General features: G+C 53.9%; 9 protein-coding genes across 9 annotated transcripts in view; 6 read left to right on the top strand and 3 right to left on the bottom strand.

Annotated features, from left to right (window-relative positions):
- Positions 1–283: 283 nt before the first annotated feature.
- Positions 284–746, top strand: DACRYDRAFT_24135 (uncharacterized protein). Its single transcript, XM_040773562.1, has one exon. The coding sequence runs from the start codon at positions 485–487 to the stop codon at positions 638–640; it is 156 nt and encodes a 51-aa protein (XP_040625955.1). The 5' UTR covers positions 284–484; the 3' UTR covers positions 641–746.
- A 1,518-nt stretch (positions 747–2,264) lies between these two features.
- Positions 2,265–3,106, bottom strand: DACRYDRAFT_56459 (uncharacterized protein; the record flags this gene model as incomplete). Its single annotated transcript, XM_040775373.1, has 3 exons — positions 2,265–2,520; positions 2,566–2,784; positions 2,871–3,106. Coding segments are annotated over 3 exons (711 nt in total), but the record flags the coding sequence as incomplete, so codon positions are not given.
- Positions 3,107–3,525: 419 nt separating this feature from the next.
- DACRYDRAFT_24134 (6-phosphogluconolactonase) lies at positions 3,526–4,917 on the bottom strand. Its single transcript, XM_040773561.1, has 3 exons — positions 4,414–4,917; positions 3,747–4,341; positions 3,526–3,698 (listed from the first exon to the last, which is right to left on the bottom strand). Exons 1-2 carry the CDS (start codon positions 4,488–4,490, stop codon positions 3,771–3,773), a joined length of 648 nt encoding a protein of 215 aa, XP_040625953.1. The 5' UTR covers positions 4,491–4,917; the 3' UTR covers positions 3,526–3,698; positions 3,747–3,770.
- Positions 4,918–5,479: 562 nt separating this feature from the next.
- On the top strand, positions 5,480–6,863 carry DACRYDRAFT_24133 (uncharacterized protein). The gene is made up of 9 exons (XM_040773560.1): positions 5,480–5,568; positions 5,648–5,751; positions 5,803–5,908; positions 5,963–6,130; positions 6,175–6,266; positions 6,319–6,329; positions 6,377–6,429; positions 6,476–6,507; positions 6,559–6,863. Exons 1-9 carry the CDS (start codon positions 5,532–5,534, stop codon positions 6,787–6,789), a joined length of 834 nt encoding a protein of 277 aa, XP_040625952.1. The 5' UTR covers positions 5,480–5,531; the 3' UTR covers positions 6,790–6,863.
- Positions 6,864–7,070: 207 nt separating this feature from the next.
- Positions 7,071–9,746, top strand: DACRYDRAFT_24132 (uncharacterized protein). Its single transcript, XM_040773559.1, has 5 exons — positions 7,071–7,274; positions 7,342–7,395; positions 7,482–8,549; positions 8,826–9,081; positions 9,134–9,746. Exons 2-5 carry the CDS (start codon positions 7,369–7,371, stop codon positions 9,205–9,207), a joined length of 1,425 nt encoding a protein of 474 aa, XP_040625951.1. The 5' UTR covers positions 7,071–7,274; positions 7,342–7,368; the 3' UTR covers positions 9,208–9,746.
- Positions 9,747–10,408: 662 nt separating this feature from the next.
- DACRYDRAFT_56867 (uncharacterized protein) lies at positions 10,409–12,305 on the top strand (the record flags this gene model as incomplete). The annotated part of the gene is made up of 9 exons (XM_040775403.1): positions 10,409–10,463; positions 10,512–10,771; positions 10,822–10,903; positions 10,951–11,077; positions 11,130–11,329; positions 11,377–11,793; positions 11,891–12,014; positions 12,061–12,143; positions 12,193–12,305. The coding sequence occupies 9 exons, from the start codon at positions 10,409–10,411 to the stop codon at positions 12,303–12,305; spliced, it is 1,461 nt and encodes a 486-aa protein (XP_040625950.1).
- Positions 12,306–12,344: 39 nt separating this feature from the next.
- Positions 12,345–13,272, bottom strand: DACRYDRAFT_118335 (uncharacterized protein; the record flags this gene model as incomplete). The annotated part of the gene is made up of 3 exons (XM_040770564.1): positions 12,345–12,471; positions 12,526–13,072; positions 13,133–13,272. The coding sequence occupies 3 exons, from the start codon at positions 13,270–13,272 to the stop codon at positions 12,418–12,420; spliced, it is 741 nt and encodes a 246-aa protein (XP_040625949.1). The 3' UTR covers positions 12,345–12,417.
- Positions 13,273–13,479: 207 nt separating this feature from the next.
- DACRYDRAFT_82958 (NOC3p-domain-containing protein) lies at positions 13,480–16,282 on the top strand. Its single transcript, XM_040776603.1, has 6 exons — positions 13,480–13,640; positions 13,694–14,309; positions 14,363–14,776; positions 14,824–15,198; positions 15,256–15,580; positions 15,638–16,282. The coding sequence occupies exons 2-6, from the start codon at positions 14,061–14,063 to the stop codon at positions 16,186–16,188; spliced, it is 1,914 nt and encodes a 637-aa protein (XP_040625948.1). The 5' UTR covers positions 13,480–13,640; positions 13,694–14,060; the 3' UTR covers positions 16,189–16,282.
- A 1,371-nt stretch (positions 16,283–17,653) lies between these two features.
- Positions 17,654–18,947, top strand: part of DACRYDRAFT_24128 (uncharacterized protein) — a gene marked incomplete at its 3' end in the record, with an annotated part of 2,449 nt that continues 1,155 nt past the window's right edge. The window contains exon 1 of the mRNA XM_040773558.1: positions 17,654–18,649. Within this exon, the coding sequence (XP_040625947.1) occupies positions 18,134–18,531 (398 nt within the window). The remainder of the gene's footprint in view (positions 18,650–18,947) is intronic.

Raw genomic sequence — 18,947 nt, 5'->3', positions numbered from 1 at the left:
GATGATGCATCCGCGCTCGTAGCTCGCAAGGGAGGAGACCGGACAGTAACCGCCGGACCTCCCGGAGGCGCCCCTGAAGGACCCAGGGGAGTCGCCACCACACCCAGCCAAGTAAATGGCAATCAAGCTCGTGACCTGGGTGACGCTGGGTATTGGAAGAGGAGGAGCCTGGAGGATCTCGATTGATCTGACATCCGTTCAAAGGGCGCAGTATTAGATCCAGAATGATATGTAGTGCGAGTCGTAGACATGGTTACCGTGTACGAGTTGCAGTCGTGATATGAAATACATTATTGTTATGGGTCATTTGCACATTACGGGCGCTAATGTATTGGCTCTGAGTAAGCGACCACCAATAGGGTGTTCTCACACGACCACCATATCCATCCAAATAGTCATGAAGCTCCCTTCTCTTCTTGCTCCTCTACTCTCATTCAACTCTAAGCAACCCATCGCACCGTCTACAGCTTCCCACCACAGCGTGATGCTATCCCTGACGAGTCTGGATACGAACACGAGACCGAGGAAAGCCCAACAAGAACAACAACACATCTTTCTTCCGCGCTTGGCACCTGGAGGCCCGAACCGGAGGGGCAAAAGTCCGGGCAGCACTGGCCAAGCAGAAGAAGAAGAGGCTTGAGAAAGACAAGGCCAATGATGCCAGGGCCAAAGAGAAAAGACAGAAAGACCAAAAGGAGAAAAAGGCAGAAAAAGCGGCGAGACAGGAAGGCGCAGCTGGCTTGAAAGCGAAGCAAAAGGAGAAGAAGAAGGCCAAGCGCTTATCCCGGCAGAAGAGACTGGAAGAGCGAAAAGATACAGGGGATAAGCAGGAAGGGCCCTCCGATTCCCAGCCCACTGTCCCTGTGGCCCAAGTATCTGCTGAAGAAGACAAGGGACCGACTACTCCGGTCCGTGATTTGGGCGAATCCAGGATGGAGATCCGCTGGCCAATTAGATCGCATATTCCTCGCTCTGTGGATGACTATGAGTGGGATGGGCATTGGACGAGGAGCCTCGAGGAGCTCGACTGATCAGCTCACATCTTAGCGACAGGGAGATGTATTTGGTCGAAGGCATTAGTTGTTGAAGTCGTGAGATGAGAGAGAAGTTCCTTCTCTCATCCAAGTACGGTTGTTCTTGAGCCTTACATATCGACTCGGGTGTCACATGCCTTATCAGACTGACTCGACTTCTGATTTGGTCAGGATGAAGGGAGGTGGATCAGATTGACGTGACCACAGTACTTGATAGACATACATACTGTAAGAACGCGCACAGCTCAACACCTCCCAAATGTGCACCTCGACCACGCAAACCAGAGGCTGTTCAACTTTCAACTACTATATACAAGGAAGAATGGATCCCTGCCATCCTGTAGGATCTGTTCAAGGTAAGATGCAGCACGGCCGACGACGTCAACACTCGTCCGTCGAGTTGTTTGTGGGAGGACAAGAAGTTGGTCGAAATATTCTCGCTGTTCGACAGCCCACAGTCTGTGATATGCAAGCGCTAGGCGGCAGTCCTGACTGCTCGCAGTCCAACTGAAGCCAACTAGGCGCGACCAGTGCGAAGATTACACCCCATATGATTGGACTATTTCTACCTATGACAAAGAGGCGGTCAAACCCAAGGAAATGGCCCACTCAGCAGCCACAAACATACACCGCACCCAACAGTCAAAATGCCTCGTGTCTCCCTGCAGGATAATTCAGCGCCTTCATCTGCGCTGGTGTCGGGCCTGCGCCTTTGGGAGGAGAGATCCCGAGCGGCGGTTCTCCTCTTGCGAAGCTTTCTCCTCGTGCGAAATTGACCCCTCTCCCTGCCCCTGCTGGGATCCCGGCAGCAGGCGCGTGCCTCGACTTGCTCGCGTTGACGGTTTTCACTGTTCTTGGACCATACGCTCCCTGGTTATCGTCGCTCTCCTCCTCTTCCTCTTCCTCTTCCTCTCCGTCCATCTCTTCGTCGTCCCCCTCTTCGTCCATCATCTGCATCGTATCCGCCACGGGCGGTAATGGAGGCGGAGGCGGTCCACCTTGCGCATACATCTGCACCGCAGCAGCGTTGAGGCCCATGACGTTGGCGAGGTCTCCGGCTGGGAGATGAATAAAATCCTGCACCGGCGGGATAGGGAGCATGATAGGCGCAGCACCGGGGATATTTATGGGTAGAGCCATCTCCCGCGGTGGAAGAGGGAGCGTGTCCGTCTCTCCCGGAATCGATAGGATCGGGATTGGATTCTTCAAACTGCGGATGTTCTTCGTCACAGAGCGGTATACACCCGCGGGGACACGTACCCGCGCGAGCGTGCGATCCTGCTCGATGGTGGGGATCATGTCGAGCTCGGACTTGCGCCAGTAGCATACAAGATGCCAGCGTCTTGGTGCTGGGTCGGTGGCAGACTGCACATCGGCTGTGTACACCTGTCGTGTCATCCCATTGGGTTTGATAGGCACATCAGGGCGACGCGATGGCCTGAGGTAGGATGTTCCCTTCGGTCGTCCAAGGTTCCTATCTGGTCGTCTGCGCTGCATCAGCACAGCCCCAGCAACGACAGGCCAGACTCACGTCTTAGCGTTCTTCCTATCCTGATTGGGCATGTCCCCCCTCTCCTCGAATATTTCGAAAGGGTTGATGTTGAGCCCCGGCCTCCAACGCACACTGTCGTCCCATCGTTTGATGGCATGCGGGTGACCCTCCACCCGTTCCCAAACGTATACCGATCCGTTCGCTCCCAGTTCTTTTCGCTGGGCAGGGGTGAGTCGACGGTTGACGAGCGGGAGGAGGCTGGTGGAGAAAGAGGAGGGAAGACAGAGAGATTAGCGCTCAAGAGTGGCGAAGAGGGTGGCGCTCCTTCGCGCGGGGGTACTTACTCCATCCTCACCGCCTCCATAATCACGTGCGCGTCGTGGGAGTTTCTCACTCCTTGCATGAGATGAGTGCGAGCTGGGTCTGAAGGGGAAAAGAGAGGGAACGCACGGAGACACGCGTGGGTGGGCGCGACGGGGCCTGTGTCGTCTTCCTTCGGGTGAGCGGGGGCAGCAGCAGCAGCAGCGATTGCTGCCTGTTGAGCAGGTGAAGGGTAGCCGTCGCCTTTATTCTTCCCCATATATATATATATATTCCAGATACGATAAATAGCTAGGACGAAGAACAGGAGATGAAGAAGAGGTGTAATAGTTGTAGAAGTTGCAGGAGGAGGAGAAGGGAACACAGAGAGCAAAGTGGCGGGTGGAGGAGTGGCGAAATCCTTTCCCCCCTGAACGGAGCTACGGCCCGGATTAACTACTCATTCACTCCGCCAGGAACGGGAGAGGCCTGACTAATCAGAGCGCGTTTCTAGTCACTTGCCGAATCGTCGGTTGCGAGTCATGACAAGTTGTTGTGGTGGAAATTGGCACATGGGTTGCTGTCAGGTAAAGGGAAGATGATTGTTGCTTACACTGTTGGCGCCACTATGGTGGCGAACAAGCCTAGCGGTCCTAGAGGTCCCACGCAGCATAAGATCGATCTCAAAAAGCAGTATTCTTCATTTCATTACGTCGATACAAATCTTCACAGCACACTGGGTGCGGCGTCTATAACGAGTAGAGATCGGTTAGGCGAGAAATCAGCGGTCAAACAGGGCATATGAAACGGCGGAGGAGAGGACGGGGCGGGAGGGTAAACCAGAACGGGTCATAACATGGCAGTCGGGCGTCCTGCAATATGTTCAGTGACAGACCTGTGACGGCGGGTGAGCAACATACCTGAAATGAAATGGCAGCATGAGCCTACAACTTGAACGGTGTCTGAGGATATTCTGTCTTCGCAGCTGCGGCGTCGTCCACGAACCAGTAGAGCAGGCCCGGCTGGACAGGGCGAACGCGGGAGCTCGGGAGTCCTTGCTCCGGCTGATCAAGCGTGACGTGGAGCATCTCCTGTTTCTCCACGCCGGTAGCGACGAATGCACACTTGTGTGCGTGGTTGATCACCGGGTAGGTAAAAGTGATGCGCGCAGGGGGATCCTTCGGGGAGTCATCGATCCATGCGACCCAGCGATCAGACTCGGTGAGCAATTCGTGATTAGGGAATAAAGAGGCGGTATGCCCGTCCGGCCCCATACCGAGCAGGATCAGGTCGAAAACGGGGAATCGGGCTGTTTCACGATTCGCAAACTCGGTGATAAGCTCCTTCTCGTAAGAGTCACAGAGCTCGTCAAGGTCGTCCAGCAGGTCGGCGTCGATAGGGTGCACATTCTGCGATGGGATGGGTACTTTGGACAGCAGCTCGGTTTGGATTAGGTGATAGTTCGAATCCTCATTGTCAAGAGGAACTACGCGTTCGTCGACAAAGAAGACGTGCCTGGAGAAGCCGATAACAGACCGTCAGTGAACAACAGCGCATCAGGGTCTCGCACTATTTAAGGTCACGCACCACTTGTCCCATCTCACGACCTTGTTGCCCAGCAAGCCATGCAGCTGCTTGGCGAGCGAACCCCCAGAGACGGCCATTGTGAACCTGTCACGCTTGGCAACGGCCTCATTCTGGGCTTTGATGATGAATGCGGCGAGGGCGGGTGCGATGTCCGCCGATGTGGGGAAGGTGTAGAAAATGGGTGGTGCGGGTGGTCCGTGTGGCATTTTGCCGTTTGAGGAGCGGGTTCGAATTGGGATGGTGGTGGTTAAGGATGAGGATGGGATTGACAGCGAGGTAGAGTGACAAGGACAAAAGAGGAGCAGGAGTAGAGCACGTTGATATTCCGATAGTGTATTCAAGCGAGATTGAGCGTTCACCCCCGAGGTATTTTAACCCTTGCGAATAGGTAGTTGATTACCCGAGAGCGGCGGGACAAAGTGAATAAGATGGTGGTTGAGTGGATGAAAAGGGAAAAGGGAAAAGGGATAGGTGGATGATTATCCGGACCAGTCGCCTCTCTAGTTTGGTCGCTGGACACTTGCCTCTTGGCTGTGCCCTGCCACCCACAAGCCCTCTCTCTCTTGTTCCTCCCAACCGAAGAACGTGGCTGCCCAACGGGGATGACGTCGCCTCCTTTTGATTCCGTAAGGCGTTATCATCCGTTCCCGCAGGACGCGCATGAAATACATCGCAACGCAAGTGGGAGCTTCACGTAGATGAACAGCATTGTTCAAAGGAAACGTGCAGAGTGCGGGGATTGCCGGGGGGGAAGGGGGAGGGATTGGGTAGTGCCTTGGGGTTAATATAGGGCATCCGCTCCATGTCCGCTGAGTAATTATCCTACCCCGCCACATGGACAGGTGAATGCCATTCGGATACTAGTACATTGACAATCCAATGCATCTACAAATGGATACAACAGCTGTTCTAGCAACATATTAGTGAAAGCATTGATTGGTTGATGTAGTCCAACAAACACACTGACTGAGGTTGCTTGACACGATTCACATGACTCACGGAAACAAATATTCGGCCTCTTTAGTCGTACGCCTCTCTCCGGTCTACCGCTCAGCTCTCTCAGGCTCTCTTCCCCGCCGCTCCTTCTTCTCTAGAGTTGCTCGGTCTGGTCAACAAAAATGAACGTCTTGTCAAACCTCGCTTCCCGGATGCTCGGTGCGTCTGTTTCCAATCACTGACATGGCGCATGCTGATCCCGTCATCTTGTTGTATTGCGTTCGGTTCGCCTTGTCAGTGCCGGCGATCATTACCCTCGGAGCGGTCCAAGCGAGCTTGTATGATGTTCCCGGCGGGTACAGAGCAGTTATGTTCGACCGTTTCTCAGGTGTGAAGAATACCGTGCGTCCTCCTACTGCATGCTCCGAGAGGTGTTGAGAATGATGTTGATAGGCGACGGGAGAGGGAACCCATTTTCTTGTTCCTTGGCTGCAGCGCGCGATCCTGTACGACGTCCGTATCAAGCCAAGGAACGTCTCCACTACCACCGGATCCAAAGGTGCGCTCTTCTCCCTCCTCCGTATGCTCTCAGTCCGCTGATGTCCTCCGGTAGATCTTCAAATGGTCTCTCTGACACTGCGTGTCCTCTCTCGGCCGGACGTGGACCACCTGCCCAAGATCTACCAGAACCTCGGGCTGGACTACGACGAGCGTGTTCTCCCCAGTATCGTCAACGAAGTGCTCAAAGCCGTTGTGGCAACATACGACGCCTCAGAGCTGAGTGAGTCGTTTTCTCCTGTTTGGGATGGAGCTGATGTTGGTTAGTCACACTCCGGGAGGTGGTGTCAAGCCGCATACGAGAGGACCTCCTCAAGCGCGCAAGCGAGTTCCATATCCTTCTGGAGGATGTATCTATTGTACGTTCTTGCAATCCCCGTTGCACGTTCCTCACACTAATTCCTTTTGCAGACACACATGACGTAAGTGATCAGAGATCCATACAGGCGATGTGCTCAGACTGGAATAGCTTCGGGAAGGAGTTCACGCTGGCTGTCGAGCAGAAACAGATTGCCCAGCAGGGTACGTCCCCGTTTATTTGGATAAGCCTGCTTATTGACTGTACCAGATGCTGAAAGGGCAAGGTTTATTGTTGAAAAGGTGCGGTGTGGATTCATGTAAAGGTCGTAAGATTACTCATAGTCCGTTAAGGCTGAGCAAGAAAGGCAAGCAGCTGTCATCCGAGCGGAGGGCGAAGCGGAAGCGGCCTCCGTGATCTCCAAGGCGTTGAGCAAGGCGGGCGAGGCGTTTGTCACCTTCCGCAAGATCGAGGCAAGCAAGGCGATCGTTCAAGCTCTCGCGCAAAAGCGGGATGTGACATGGATCCCGGGTGGTGGGAACGGTACGGGAGTGTTGTTGAATGTTCCTACTAGCCAGCAGTGAACGATGTAATTCTTTGGATGATAATATAGCACCCCCCCTCCTGGGCGAATGAGTCTGAAAGTATTGACTGTGTTTGTTAAAGATATATTTTAATTCTAATTATGTCCGCGGCGGCCAGCCCATGTGCAGCGGTTGTGGGAAGCGAGCGGGATCAAAAATACCACACGGAGAAACTTTCAGTTTTGAAGAGCGCATACATGCATACATCGGGGTATAGAGGCAGTCCGCGTCGTCTCCCCACCCTTGCTCATCGTTCTTCTCTCTCTCCTCGACGTCCACCATCCCCCTCCTGCAACAGACAGATATATCATTCTCATCCATCCTCCTCTCTTCTTCTTCTTCTCTCTCTCCTCTCTTCTCTTTCTACATCTCTGTCGCCCTCATTCTATCACTCTCCTATCATCATCTCTCTCTGTCTTTGTGGTGTCTTTGCACTCTCGCTTCTCTCCATCATCCACCTTGGGCACCAGGTCATCCAATATCCAGTGCGTCATATACATCATCACACACCCAGGCATCCCATCACTCACCTAGGATCGCTCTTCCACGCAGCTTCTTCTTGTGGTTATCAAATAAATAATGGCTCTCTCTCCCGCTCAGGCACCCGTGCGCCCTTTCCCCCTTTCGCATTCCACAAACTGACATTTACCATCTTTTTCCTCGCTATTTATGGATATTTCCCAACACACCAGCGCCGTGCCCATCTTTACGTCGGCAACTTGTCCCCGCGCGTTACGGAGTACATGCTCACCGAGATCTTCGCCGTCGCCGGGCCAGTCCAGCACGTCAAGATCATCCCGGACAGGAACTACCAGCACGGCGGTCTCAACTATGGCTTTGTCGAGTACACGGATATGCGCTCTGCTGAGACCGCTCTGCAGACCCTCAATGGGCGCAAAATCTTCGATACGGAGATTCGCGTCAATTGGGCATATCAGGGTCAGCAGAACAAGGAGGACACATCGGGTCACTACCACGTCTTTGTCGGAGACCTTAGTCCAGAGGTGAACGACGAGGTCCTTGCTAAGGCCTTTGCTGCCTTCCCGACTATGAGCGATGCTCGTGTCATGTGGGACATGAACTCGGGCAAGAGCCGTGGTTATGGTTTCCTCGCTTTCCGCGATAAGACCGACGCGGAGCAGGCGATCGCGACTATGAACGGTGAATGGCTTGGCAGCCGCGCCATCCGTGTCAACTGGGCCAACCAGAAGACACAGGGTGCCCCCGGCAACGGAGGGATGCCCGGCATAGGTGGAGGTATGGGCATGGGCGGTGGGATGCCCACCGGCATGCCGATGGGTATGCCGATGGGCGGTATGCCCGCCATGAGCCCGATGGGTGCTGCTCGGCCTATGGGTATGCCCCAGCCTGTCAGCTTCCAGACAGCCCCTGTCTCGTACGAGCAAGTCCTCACCCAGTCCCCCGCGACGAACAGCACTGTCTACGTCGGCAACCTCGTGCCTTTTGCAACCCAGGCCGACCTCATCCCGCTCTTCCAGTCCATTGGCTACTTGAGCGAGATCAGGATGCAGGCTGACCGTGGCTTTGCGTTTGTCAAGCTTGACACGCACGAGAACGCCGCTACCGCTATCGTATCTCTTCAAGGTCAGATGATTCACGGTCGCCCCATCAAGGTATCCTGGGGCAAGGACCGTAATGCTGGAGAAGGCGCGACCCCACAGGCCGCATCGGGCGGCACGGGCTCCCCAGCAGCAGTGGCTGCGTCTCCCGGCGGCGCCGCAAACCCGTACGGCAACATGGTCAGCATTCCTTTTCCCGCCTTGTATGGCTCGCCGAGAGATGATTTGCTTACCAATTCCTTTCATCCTCCTTTTCTCACGCATATGCATTTTTTCTCGCCACAACCTCATCCTAAACCATACCTGCAACCGCTGGCGGACGTTGATACCCTATACACGCAACCCATCTACGTTTCATACCCTTCTCCAAACTCCCTCAAAATGGACTCCGCGTATAACCCGGATGATCCAACCGGTGATTCGTCTTTCGACCCGTTCAAATCCGACGAACCACAGGCCATGTACGGCATGAACCCCAACTACAGCCAGTACAACTTTGCAGGTTATCCGGGCTTCCCTACTATGCCTAACGTACCTGGTCAGCAGGGTGCCCCTGGCGCTGGCAACCCAGGTGGTGCTCCTCCCGGCGGTGCGCCCACGGCCGATGCCGGTGTTGGCAACGGCGCGGCGGGTGCCACCTCGGGCATGAACGCGGTGGGCCAGGCGACTTGGGGCTCAGATCCTAACGTCTTTTATTCTCAGTATTGGGGCGGTGAGTCATCTTCTTTCGAACAGATCAATGTCCCGGCTGACAGATGATGTAGGTTACTACGGACAGCCCGGTCAACAGCCGGCTACCGGAGCGACCAATGGACAAAACCCGCAGCCGGGCGCGTAAATCAGGTTAGATAGATGTCCCGCTAGAATCATTTGTCTGCTGTGTTCTAAAGTCGCCTCACACAGTGCATCACATTGTTCTTGCCATGCCATTGTACAGTTGACCTCGTCGGCCTCTCAATCGAACCTATCACGTCTCAGCTACACGACCCCTACCGCTTTTGTCGTATATTTTTCTTCTCAGCTCAGCTCACCTCGATTCGCCCGTTTTCCCCATCGCTGCTCAAAACGCGTCGACTTCCTTTCCGGGTTTTATGGGTTCCAGTGCAACGTCCTCCCGTCTCTGATATCTGTTTTTCCCTAAAGAACCCATCCTCCCCTCTCCTCTCCTCTTCGTTCGCCTGTATGCCTCATGACATCTCGTGTCTGTGTCGTCTGTCTTTACGCTCACTGCAGTCTAAGCAGTTCTGTGTTTATGTTCCTCCGAGTTAGTTACCCTCTTCACCCTTGAGCCCCTCTTGTCGTTGTGCTGTGCTGTACATCCTCTGTGTCCGTACTTTCGTACGTCGTCCTTTGCTCATGCCTGTCAATAGTCAAGAAGGTTTTCCATTGCTCAATTCCAGCCATTTACCGCTGACGCCCTCGTCACTCTAAATAAACAGACAATTAGGTTACTCAGCACCTCTGCGCGACGTGGCGACCGAGGCTAGGGAGGCGGATGCTTTCAGTCATTCTTCGGCGTTTCTGTCCCCCTCTCCGACAAGTGTCAGTTCACAGTGCACGCGACTTGGCTGTATGGCCCATTACTCTACTCTCATTGTTCTCTTCGCACGTCCATGACATCCTCATCGTCTCCGAATACAACTGCTATAAACCCCGTTAACAACGGCAGACCACGCCAGAGGCGTAAGAGCAAGAAGAACGGCGCTCTACAGGCTGATATCAAGCAGGAAGAAGACCCAGACGCCGACGTAGAACGCACACCATCCCCGGATAACCCCCAATTAAGCTCCTTCGAAAAGAAGGACGACATGGCCAGCGTATCGATCGAGACTACTCAGCCTGGTTCGCTCCAGACTACAGCGGTAAAGGTCGCACAAGCGCATGCGGGCAAGCGCGCTTCCTTCTCCAGCGGGTCGGACGACGGGTACGGGGATGGAGACGGTGTACAGATGCATTTGCTTGATCATGCAGAGCAGGGCGTGGATGGGAGAACGGATCTAGATACTATTAAGGAGATGGACGAGCATGAGAAGGAGCGGATGGCGCCTCTGACAAGGGAGGACAAGTACGCCATTGGGCTGCTCATCATCTTATGTGCGTCATCTACGTTCTGGACGCGAGCTCGGAGCTGATCAGATTCAGACTTAATACAAGGGATTCCCATCGGTCTTGCATTTGGCTCTATCCCATTCCTGCTCAAAGCCCGTCTATCGTACTCCGAGATCGGCGTGTTCACGCTATGCACCTACCCATACTCGCTCAAGCTCTTCTGGTCCCCTATCGTCGATTCCGTATTCCACCCCGGACTGGGGAGACGAAAAAGCTGGATCGTGCCGATTCAGACTATCATGGGCTGTCTCATGATCTGGATGGGAGCGAATGCCCAAGCGCTGCTGGACGCTGTGAGTGCCTTCACCTTCCGATTTCGAGTTTGTATTCAACCTATGCGTAGCCCGTTCCGGACGTGACTAAGCTCACCGCCATATTTACCACTCTCGTTTTCTTCGCCGCCACGCAGGATATTGCTGTTGATGGTAATTTTCTCTAATGAACCTTGTACCCTGCACTTACAAGGGTGCAGGTTGGGCGCTTACCCTTCTTTCCAAAGAGAACCTTTCCTACGCTTCCACGTGCCAAACCATCGGCCTCAATTCTGGCTACTTCCTTTCCTTTACTGTATTCCTAGCGCTGAACAGCGTTGAATTCGCGTACGTCCTTTTCACCCTCTCGACCCCCATGTTGCTCATCTCTCCGGTATAGAAACAAGTACTGGCGAAAAGAACCGTCCGACATACCCCTGCTTTCCCTGGGCGCATACCTACAGTTCTGGGGCATAATCTGCTTCTGTGTCACTCTTGGGCTGTTGTTCCTCAAGAAAGAAGAACCGCCGCATGAGGACAGTGCCGATCTGAGCCTAGGCAAAGTCTACAGGATCATGTGGCGGATATGCCAATTGAAGCGTATGTCTCCTTCAAATCTCTAGCTCGCCGCTCACATGTTGTCACAGACGTCCAATCCCTCTGCCTCGTCCACCTTGTCTCAAAAATCGGCTTCCAAGCCAACGACGCCATCTCATCACTGAAGATGGTCGAAAAAGGTCTAGGAAAAGAAGATCTCGCCATTGCGGTGCTGATCGATTTCCCCTGCCAGATAGTTGGTGGGTGGCTCGCCGCCCGCTGGTCAGTAGGCTCCCACGCTCTCAGACCATGGCTTTACGCCTATTGGGTCCGGCTCGGCTTCTGTCTCGTCTTCGTTGGGATCATCTACTGGTGGCCGCAGCCACCGCTCACAATGAGCTTCTTCGCGTTCTTGGTGCTGATGAGCGTGCTTTCGAGCTTTGCGGGCACGATACAGTTTGTGGGCGTGTCGGCGTTCCATACTCAGATTGCGGACCCTGTCATTGGCGGGACTTACATGACGGTGAGTTTTCTTCATGTGCTGTGCCGATCTAGTATTGACGGACGTTGTCAGCTGCTGAACACCGTATGTGTTGTCTGCATTATACGTGAAACTTGCTAAAGATGTACAGATATCTAACCTAGGCGGGACGTGGCCACGCTATTTTGTACTCAAAGGCGTCGACCTCTTCTCCGTGGCGACATGCTCCATTCCCCAAGGGGAGGACAATATCGTCTTACAAGGTACGTTGCGCGCGTTTGCTTTTGAACATAGCTGACAGAAAGCTAGCGAGTGAATGTGTTTCGGAACATGGGATGGCGCAGTGTAAGGAGCTTGGAGGAACCTGTATCACCGAGAGGGATGGGTTTTACACTGGTATGTCCTTTCCCCCCTCCAAACGTATGATTGACCTTATCGCACGCAGTCTCATGGATATGCATGACGCTGGGTGTCATCATTTTCCTCGCTTACATCGGTCCCGCAGCTCGGCGGTTACAAGCCGTTCCCCCGCAGAAATGGAAGGTGCATACGGGGTGAACCGCGGCTAGTAAATGTCACAAGCCTGTACTGTTAGATGGGTAGTATACATCGTGAGGTATATCCTTTGGAATGGTTATCATGCTGGTCCCGAGTATCTCCCACGGATAGGTCACCAATCCCGGATAACCTTGTAGTTCCTTTCCAGATACTCTTTGAAGACCCTCTACACTGCGGTCAGCCCTCTTCAAGTTTTGACGAAAACGATGGCAGCACTCGCCTCTTTTTTATACAAATCCCTGGCAGTGTCGAAATCTGCTACTTCTTTATCCTTGTGCCACTTACTGTCCCGAAGTTGGGCCTTGAACAGCTTATTCTCCGCATGTCGATACAGCAGCCTCGCAAGATCTAGCTTCATATATTCCGGGTACATCTTCAGTTCATCCCAGCTCCGAGGTACGCGCACAGGAGGGTAGTTCTTCGGTTGCGGATCAGCGATAATCTGCTCGATCTTCTTCTCCTTCTCCAGTACCTCCCGCCAATAGGTCTCGTTGACGATCTGTTCTATCCTGCGCCACCTCCGATCTAGGACCTCTTTCTCGCGCGCTTTCTCCTCTTCTACTGCGGCGAGTAGCTCAGAATCGGACGTGTCCCGAGAGGGGGTGGCGAGGAACAGCTGACGTTCGAGTTCCGCAAACGCTTTCGCTCGGGCGGCATGAACAACTGAGAGCTCATCCACGTGCTGGGACTTGCGCATGCGAACGAAGGACTCGAGATGCTCGAGTTTGTCCCAATCGCGAGCTTTGTACTTGCGCAAATCTTCTATCCTGGGCATCATGGTCAGTAGGAGCGCTCGCCACCAGGCCTTTCAGTAGCACGCGACGTACGTGGGCGGCTTGTTAGCTAGGAGATTAAAGAGGAGAATATCGTCATCCTTGTAGTCTTGCGCAGAGGGTAAATTAGGCACAGGCTTTGTGGGATCTGAGAAGCCTCGAGCAGGAGGAAGATACGTGTTGGTAGACCACATCGTCGTTGTAATGTACAATGGTGGTCACGTGGATATTTGAGGTACAGAAATTTAGGTTAGACCCTAGGTTGAAATTATTGACTGGAATGCAACGGCGCTTTGCACAATATGGCTCCAAAGAGTAAACAACGACCACAAAAGGTCAAACCTCAAAGGGTGTGTGGGTATCCTCGTGTATAATGATGTGATTATGATAGGACATAGACTGGTACGAAGAAAGAACACGCTTACGATCGTCCGACCCTCGCCCTCCCCAGACCGTCAGGAGCGAGCGACACCGAGCCAGACCTCTCTGAACAAGAACTGGACGTCCTAACATCCAACAATGTTACCTTCCTCACCACTCTCGATCAGAAGGGTATCTCCAAGTGTGTCTGATTGCTAATGCAATTGAGGAATCAGCTGATTGCGTGAACTACAGGAGTAAGAAAGAGATTGCCCGACTGCATAAGCTTGACAAGCCCGCAAGGCCGAAGGTGGAAGATGACCTGCCAAGTGTACACGAACATACGGATGATGAGTCTCCTTGGGAAGGAGTGGATGGGAATGAGGGCCTTAGTACCGACGATGAGGATGGAGACCTGGAAGGCGATGAGGACGTGTCTGCCCTGCGCGATGATGTACCCTCCGAATCGGACATCGAGAACACGTACGAGCTCAAATCCCGTAAACGGCGACGGGAATGGGAGGAAGAAGACTCTGCGCCCAAGGCCCCTGGCAGGCTGCCGATCAAGCTGGCTAATGGCCAGGTGAAGAAGCTTAAGGATGTAGAGGGACGACCCGTGCCCATGCCTTTGCCGGATTCTGAAGAGGAGGAGGAGGATTGGCCAGAGGAAACGGAGATCGAGTCTGATGCAGGGGATCAGGAGAGGCAGGAGGAAGAGAGGAGAGCAAACAACGTCGCTACTGGGGCTAGGTTTGGAAGGCTTGCCCCGGCTGCTGTGCTTTCCTTGCCTTCCAGAACGGAGAGGGTACAGAGAGCGAAGGAGCAGATAGCGAGCATCTGTCAGGACATTGTTGCCGATCCAGAAAACAGTGTGCGTCCTCTACAGGCTCATTCATTCCAGATACTTATGTTCTTGGCACATAGTTGGGTCTCCTCCGCCGGCTACAGACCTTCACACTCGCCGAACTGCCCTCCCCAGATGTCAACGCGCCTGCCGTACCGAACGACCCCCTGATCCGCAAACTCGCTCTCCTATCCCTCCTCTCTATCTTCACAGACATCGTCCCGTCTTACCGCATCCGTGGCTTAACGGAAAAAGAACAGGCGGAAAAGGTGTCCCAAATGGTTGCACGCACAAGAGAGTGGGAACAAGGACTCGTAATAGTGTATAAGGCCTACCTCGGGGAACTGGAGGGTGCGGCGAAGGCGAATAACGAAATGTCGGATACAGCAGTCCGGTGTTTGTGTACCCTGTTGACGGATCTCACCCACTTCAACTTCCACACGAATATCATGAGTGTTGTTGTGGCTCGCATCAGCCGCAGATCCTGGGACTCGGTGCGTCATCCAATCGGCCCTACCTGTACCTACTGATGTGGTCTTAGAACTCGGAATTGTGCAGAGAATCCATCGTCCGTGTCTTCCGGGAAGACGTCACCGGCCAAGCTTCACTTGAACTTGTACGTCTGCTCAACCGGATGATCAAGGAGCGCAAATTCCGCGTGCGTCCTAACGTTCTCTCCACCCTACTTTCTCTCCGTCTAAAAACGGAGCTTGGGCGGCCGGTGGACAGGCGGGAAGAGCAAGAGAAGGAGGGGAAGGGCAGGGATAGAGATAGGGATAAGGGGAAGAAGAAAGGAAAGAAGGACAAGACGTATTTAAGTAATAAGCAGAGGAAGGCGCTCCAGGAGACGAGGGAGATACAGAAGGAGATGGCGGAGGCGGAGGCACAAGTGGACGTAGAGGAGCGGGATAAGACTGTATCTTGCTTCTCAGATCTTTCTGACCTATGAACTGTTGCTGACGAGATTATGCAGCATACCGAGACACTCAAGCTCCTTTTTGTTCTCTACTTCTCAATCCTCAAATCCTCGCCTTCCGCACAGAATCGTCTGCTACCCGAGGCCCTCGCGGGCGTTTCAGCTTTCGCCCACCTGATCAATATCGACTTCTTCCGCGATCTGTTAGAGACGCTGAAGAAGATTGCGCGGGATGCGGATGGGGAGGGCGACACTGAGGGCGGGGTGACAGAAGAAAAGGAGGGCGAAGTGCGCATAGGAGGGGCAGAAAGCGAACTTGCACGAAAGTGCAGGACTAAGCTCCTCTGCGTTGTTACTGCGTTCCAGCTGCTCACAGGACAGGGCACGTCTCTCTTTCTTTGGGATGATTTGGGGGAAACTGATATTGCGTGAAAAATAGGAGAGGCACTTAACATCGACCTGGCGGAGTTCATCAACCAGTTATATGCTCTGCTTCCCGTGCTTGGGTTTGTAATACCCCTGGAAGTCGACACCGTCCCGCTTTCCACCAAGGCGACTGCCGACAATCACAATACTAAATCCGCTCCACCTCCTTCCTCTGTGCCATCTGTAACCGCCCTCCTCTTCCGCGCCCTGCATCTACTCTTCCTCCCTTCCTGGCACACGTCGGGCACTTCCTCGTCCCACCCACCTTCGCGAGTGCTCGCGTTTGCCAAACGCTTGCTCGCCCTCACGCTACTCCTTCCCCCTGCTCCTGCCATCCGAACACTGGAGTTTCTTCGCCAGCTTCGAGCGCGGGAATCCAAGTTGGATGGGTTATTCGAGGAAGCGGAGGAGGGCGGGGATGGAGTGTGGAGAGGGGAGGTGGATGACCCGGCTTTGGCAAATGGTGCTGCAGCTAGAGGTTGGGAAGTGGCATGGTTAGCTGAGAAAGGGGAGGAGAAGGTGAGAGAGAAGGCCCGAGAGCTGGTGGTATGGAGGAGAACGTAGACCGATAAAGACTCGTGCGGGGCAATGATGTGTGCACTTTGCTAGTAGCACCATACATCGTCTGAATGCTGGGTTATCGATGATTTTCATATCCTGTGTGGTGTGACACATCTTTCACCAAGAAGTTGCCTAACAATGACCCCTGGCGAGGTTTATAGGGCTACGCTATTTTACTCGGGTTTTCATTTCTTGCAGCAGCCAGCCGTATTAGCCGAATTTGATCCAGTACGGTCTCGATGGATTTAGTCTTGGCCCCAACTGGACTCGGACATGTTTGTGAGTTGAAGTGGGATTACGGGTCGTGTCGAAACAAGCGTCGAGAAGAAATAACATGGAAGCGCTACGTTCATGCTAAAGGGGCGGACAGAAGCCGGGCCTGCGCTGCGCTCACCGAGGCAGCACCGTGCCGCAGGCCGGGCGTCATTTCGGTGTGACCCCGCCTTAGCCAATAATGGGTGGTGCTGGCTTCACTCTAATGCCTTTGTTGAAACGTCTCCAAAGTTCGTCTGTACCTGACCGTCTCTGGCAATCGCTGGTAGAGAGTCTGCTCCTAATGTGAGATTCATGGAGACTCGGTGTATTTCACGGCGACCCTTGCACAACGTTATTGTGGTGAATAAGGGCAACAAGTTGATTCGAAGGTGCGCGTTGTGGAATGCGACATTAAGCGCTCATCGTCCCTGAGGGCCGGCCCTAAATGTGTCAAACTGATTCCGCATCAGTTACCAAAGGATCTGATCAGGCAAAACTTTGTTTTGCAATTCGTTCTGCTACTACTTCCAAGAACATTCATTCGCCCCTCTGATAAACCAGGTGATGGGAACAGAACGTGAGATATGAGATGCGTGGAATCCATTCCCATGCGATGAATACCTATATACCCGCGGGTCGCACATCAGTAATATGGCAGAACGTTTGTCCAAGACTTGGAATCCGATTGTTCATGTTGGCATATCAACTTCTCTGTGACAATCAGTCGTGCCTGACACATGCACGGGTTCTTCAATAATCATATCTCTATATGGCAGCACTCCGAAACCACAGTGGAAAGATTATCAACGTTTGGTGCGACGATGGTTTCCTTCCTTTACTGATTTCTTCGGCAGGTCTTCGTTCCTTTTTTCTTCCAGTCACCTCGGCGCGAACATAGCCTGATTCGGCATGATCTTTCTGGTCGACTGTTGCTGGATTTTCCGAGAAAGTACTGCGTATGGTGACCCCAATGGACCCGGCATGTTTGTGATTTGGAATAATCGTGGGCCTCGTATCTAAGCAAAATGTTGAGAACACTGCTTGAACACGGCGACAGAGGGAATTGCGATGCACAAATGAGAGGAGGCATAGCATGTCGTGTGGATGTTGGCCCACCGGAACAATGGTGCCGCCGGCCGAGCATCGCTTTTGTACGAGAGGCTGCGTCTTGCGCCCAGTTAGTCACAATAGGGGTTGAGCGCTGATGCACTGGCTTAACTCAATATGTCTATGCTGAAACGTCTCTAATCTGGTCTATGATGGTTCTGGCCGGTCTCTCACAGAGAGAGTCAAATCTATGCATAGTTTACATGCCAAGACTGAAGTTGTTTCATGGCAAACTCTGGTCAACGTCCCTGTTGCCGTTCAACAGCGATGACAAAGGCAACGTTCCATTCTAGCTTACTAGTGTTGTGATGGTGGCTTCGGCAGAGGATGTCATGAGCCTGTGACTTGACAGAGTTGGTTTCGATGCCGGCTCTCCGGGATTGCATATAAGGAGCAGAATATACGCTTTCTAGTCCTCACCCAACAGTCACTTCAGTTCGGTGCTGGTCACCTACTTACACTTACACTCCTCCACTTCTCTGCCTCTCACGCCTGCCGGTCAGGATCTTACGACTTTACACGACTTTCTTTACCACTACACTTGCCTCCACCGTTCTAACATCCACTCCAACCAAACACCATCATCATGCAGATCACTCCCGTCGTCGTTCTTGCCACCCTCACAGCCGGTATCGCTGCTCTTCCCACCCCGGAACCCCAGATTGGTGCGGGTCAACTCCGCCGCATTGAGCGGGCTGAGTTCCGCAAGGGCGAACGCATGGGCGAGCGGAGGGAGGCCCGTCGGATGGGAATTCGCTCGATCGATGACGACTCTGAACTAGCCACCCGGTCTCCCCAGCGCAACTCCTTCATCAGGCACGAGGAGCGCAAGATGTTCCTTGCCGGCGAGCGTGCTGGCGAGCGCAAGGAAGGACGCCGTCTCGGTGTTCGCTCGGTCGATGACGATGCCGAGCTCGACACCCGTTCCCCCCAGCGTGGGTCTTTCCTGAGGCAGGAGGAGCGCAAGATGTTCCGCGCCGGTGAACGCGCGGGTGAGCGCAAGGAGGCTCGCCGGTTCGGTGCTCGGTCGGTTGATGATGATGCTGAGCTCGACGTCCGCTCCCCCCAGCGCAACTCCTTCATCAGGCACGAGGAGCGCAAGATGTTCCTTGCTGGCGAGCGTGCTGGCGAACGCAAGGAGGGACGCCGTCTCGGTGTTCGCTCGGTCGACGACGATGCTGAGCTCGACACCCGCTCCCCCCAGATGGGCTCCTTCCTGAGGCAAGAAGAGCGCAAGATGTTCCGTGCCGGCGAGCGTGCGGGTGAGCGCAAGGAGGCTCGCCGGTTCGGCGCGCGGTCGGTTGAGGACGATGCTGAGCTCGACACCCGCTCTCCCCAAATGGGCTCCTTCCTGAGGCAAGAAGAGCGCAAGATGTTCCGTGCCGGCGAACGTGCCGGTG

The sequence above is a fragment of the Dacryopinax primogenitus genome (assembly GCF_000292625.1).
Source record: "Dacryopinax primogenitus strain DJM-731 SS1 chromosome Unknown DACRYscaffold_17, whole genome shotgun sequence".
Classification (NCBI taxonomy): Eukaryota; Fungi; Basidiomycota; class Dacrymycetes; order Dacrymycetales; family Dacrymycetaceae; genus Dacryopinax; species Dacryopinax primogenitus.
The sequence above is the reverse complement of the archived record's forward strand: the minus strand, read 5'-3'. Positions and strand labels throughout refer to the sequence as shown.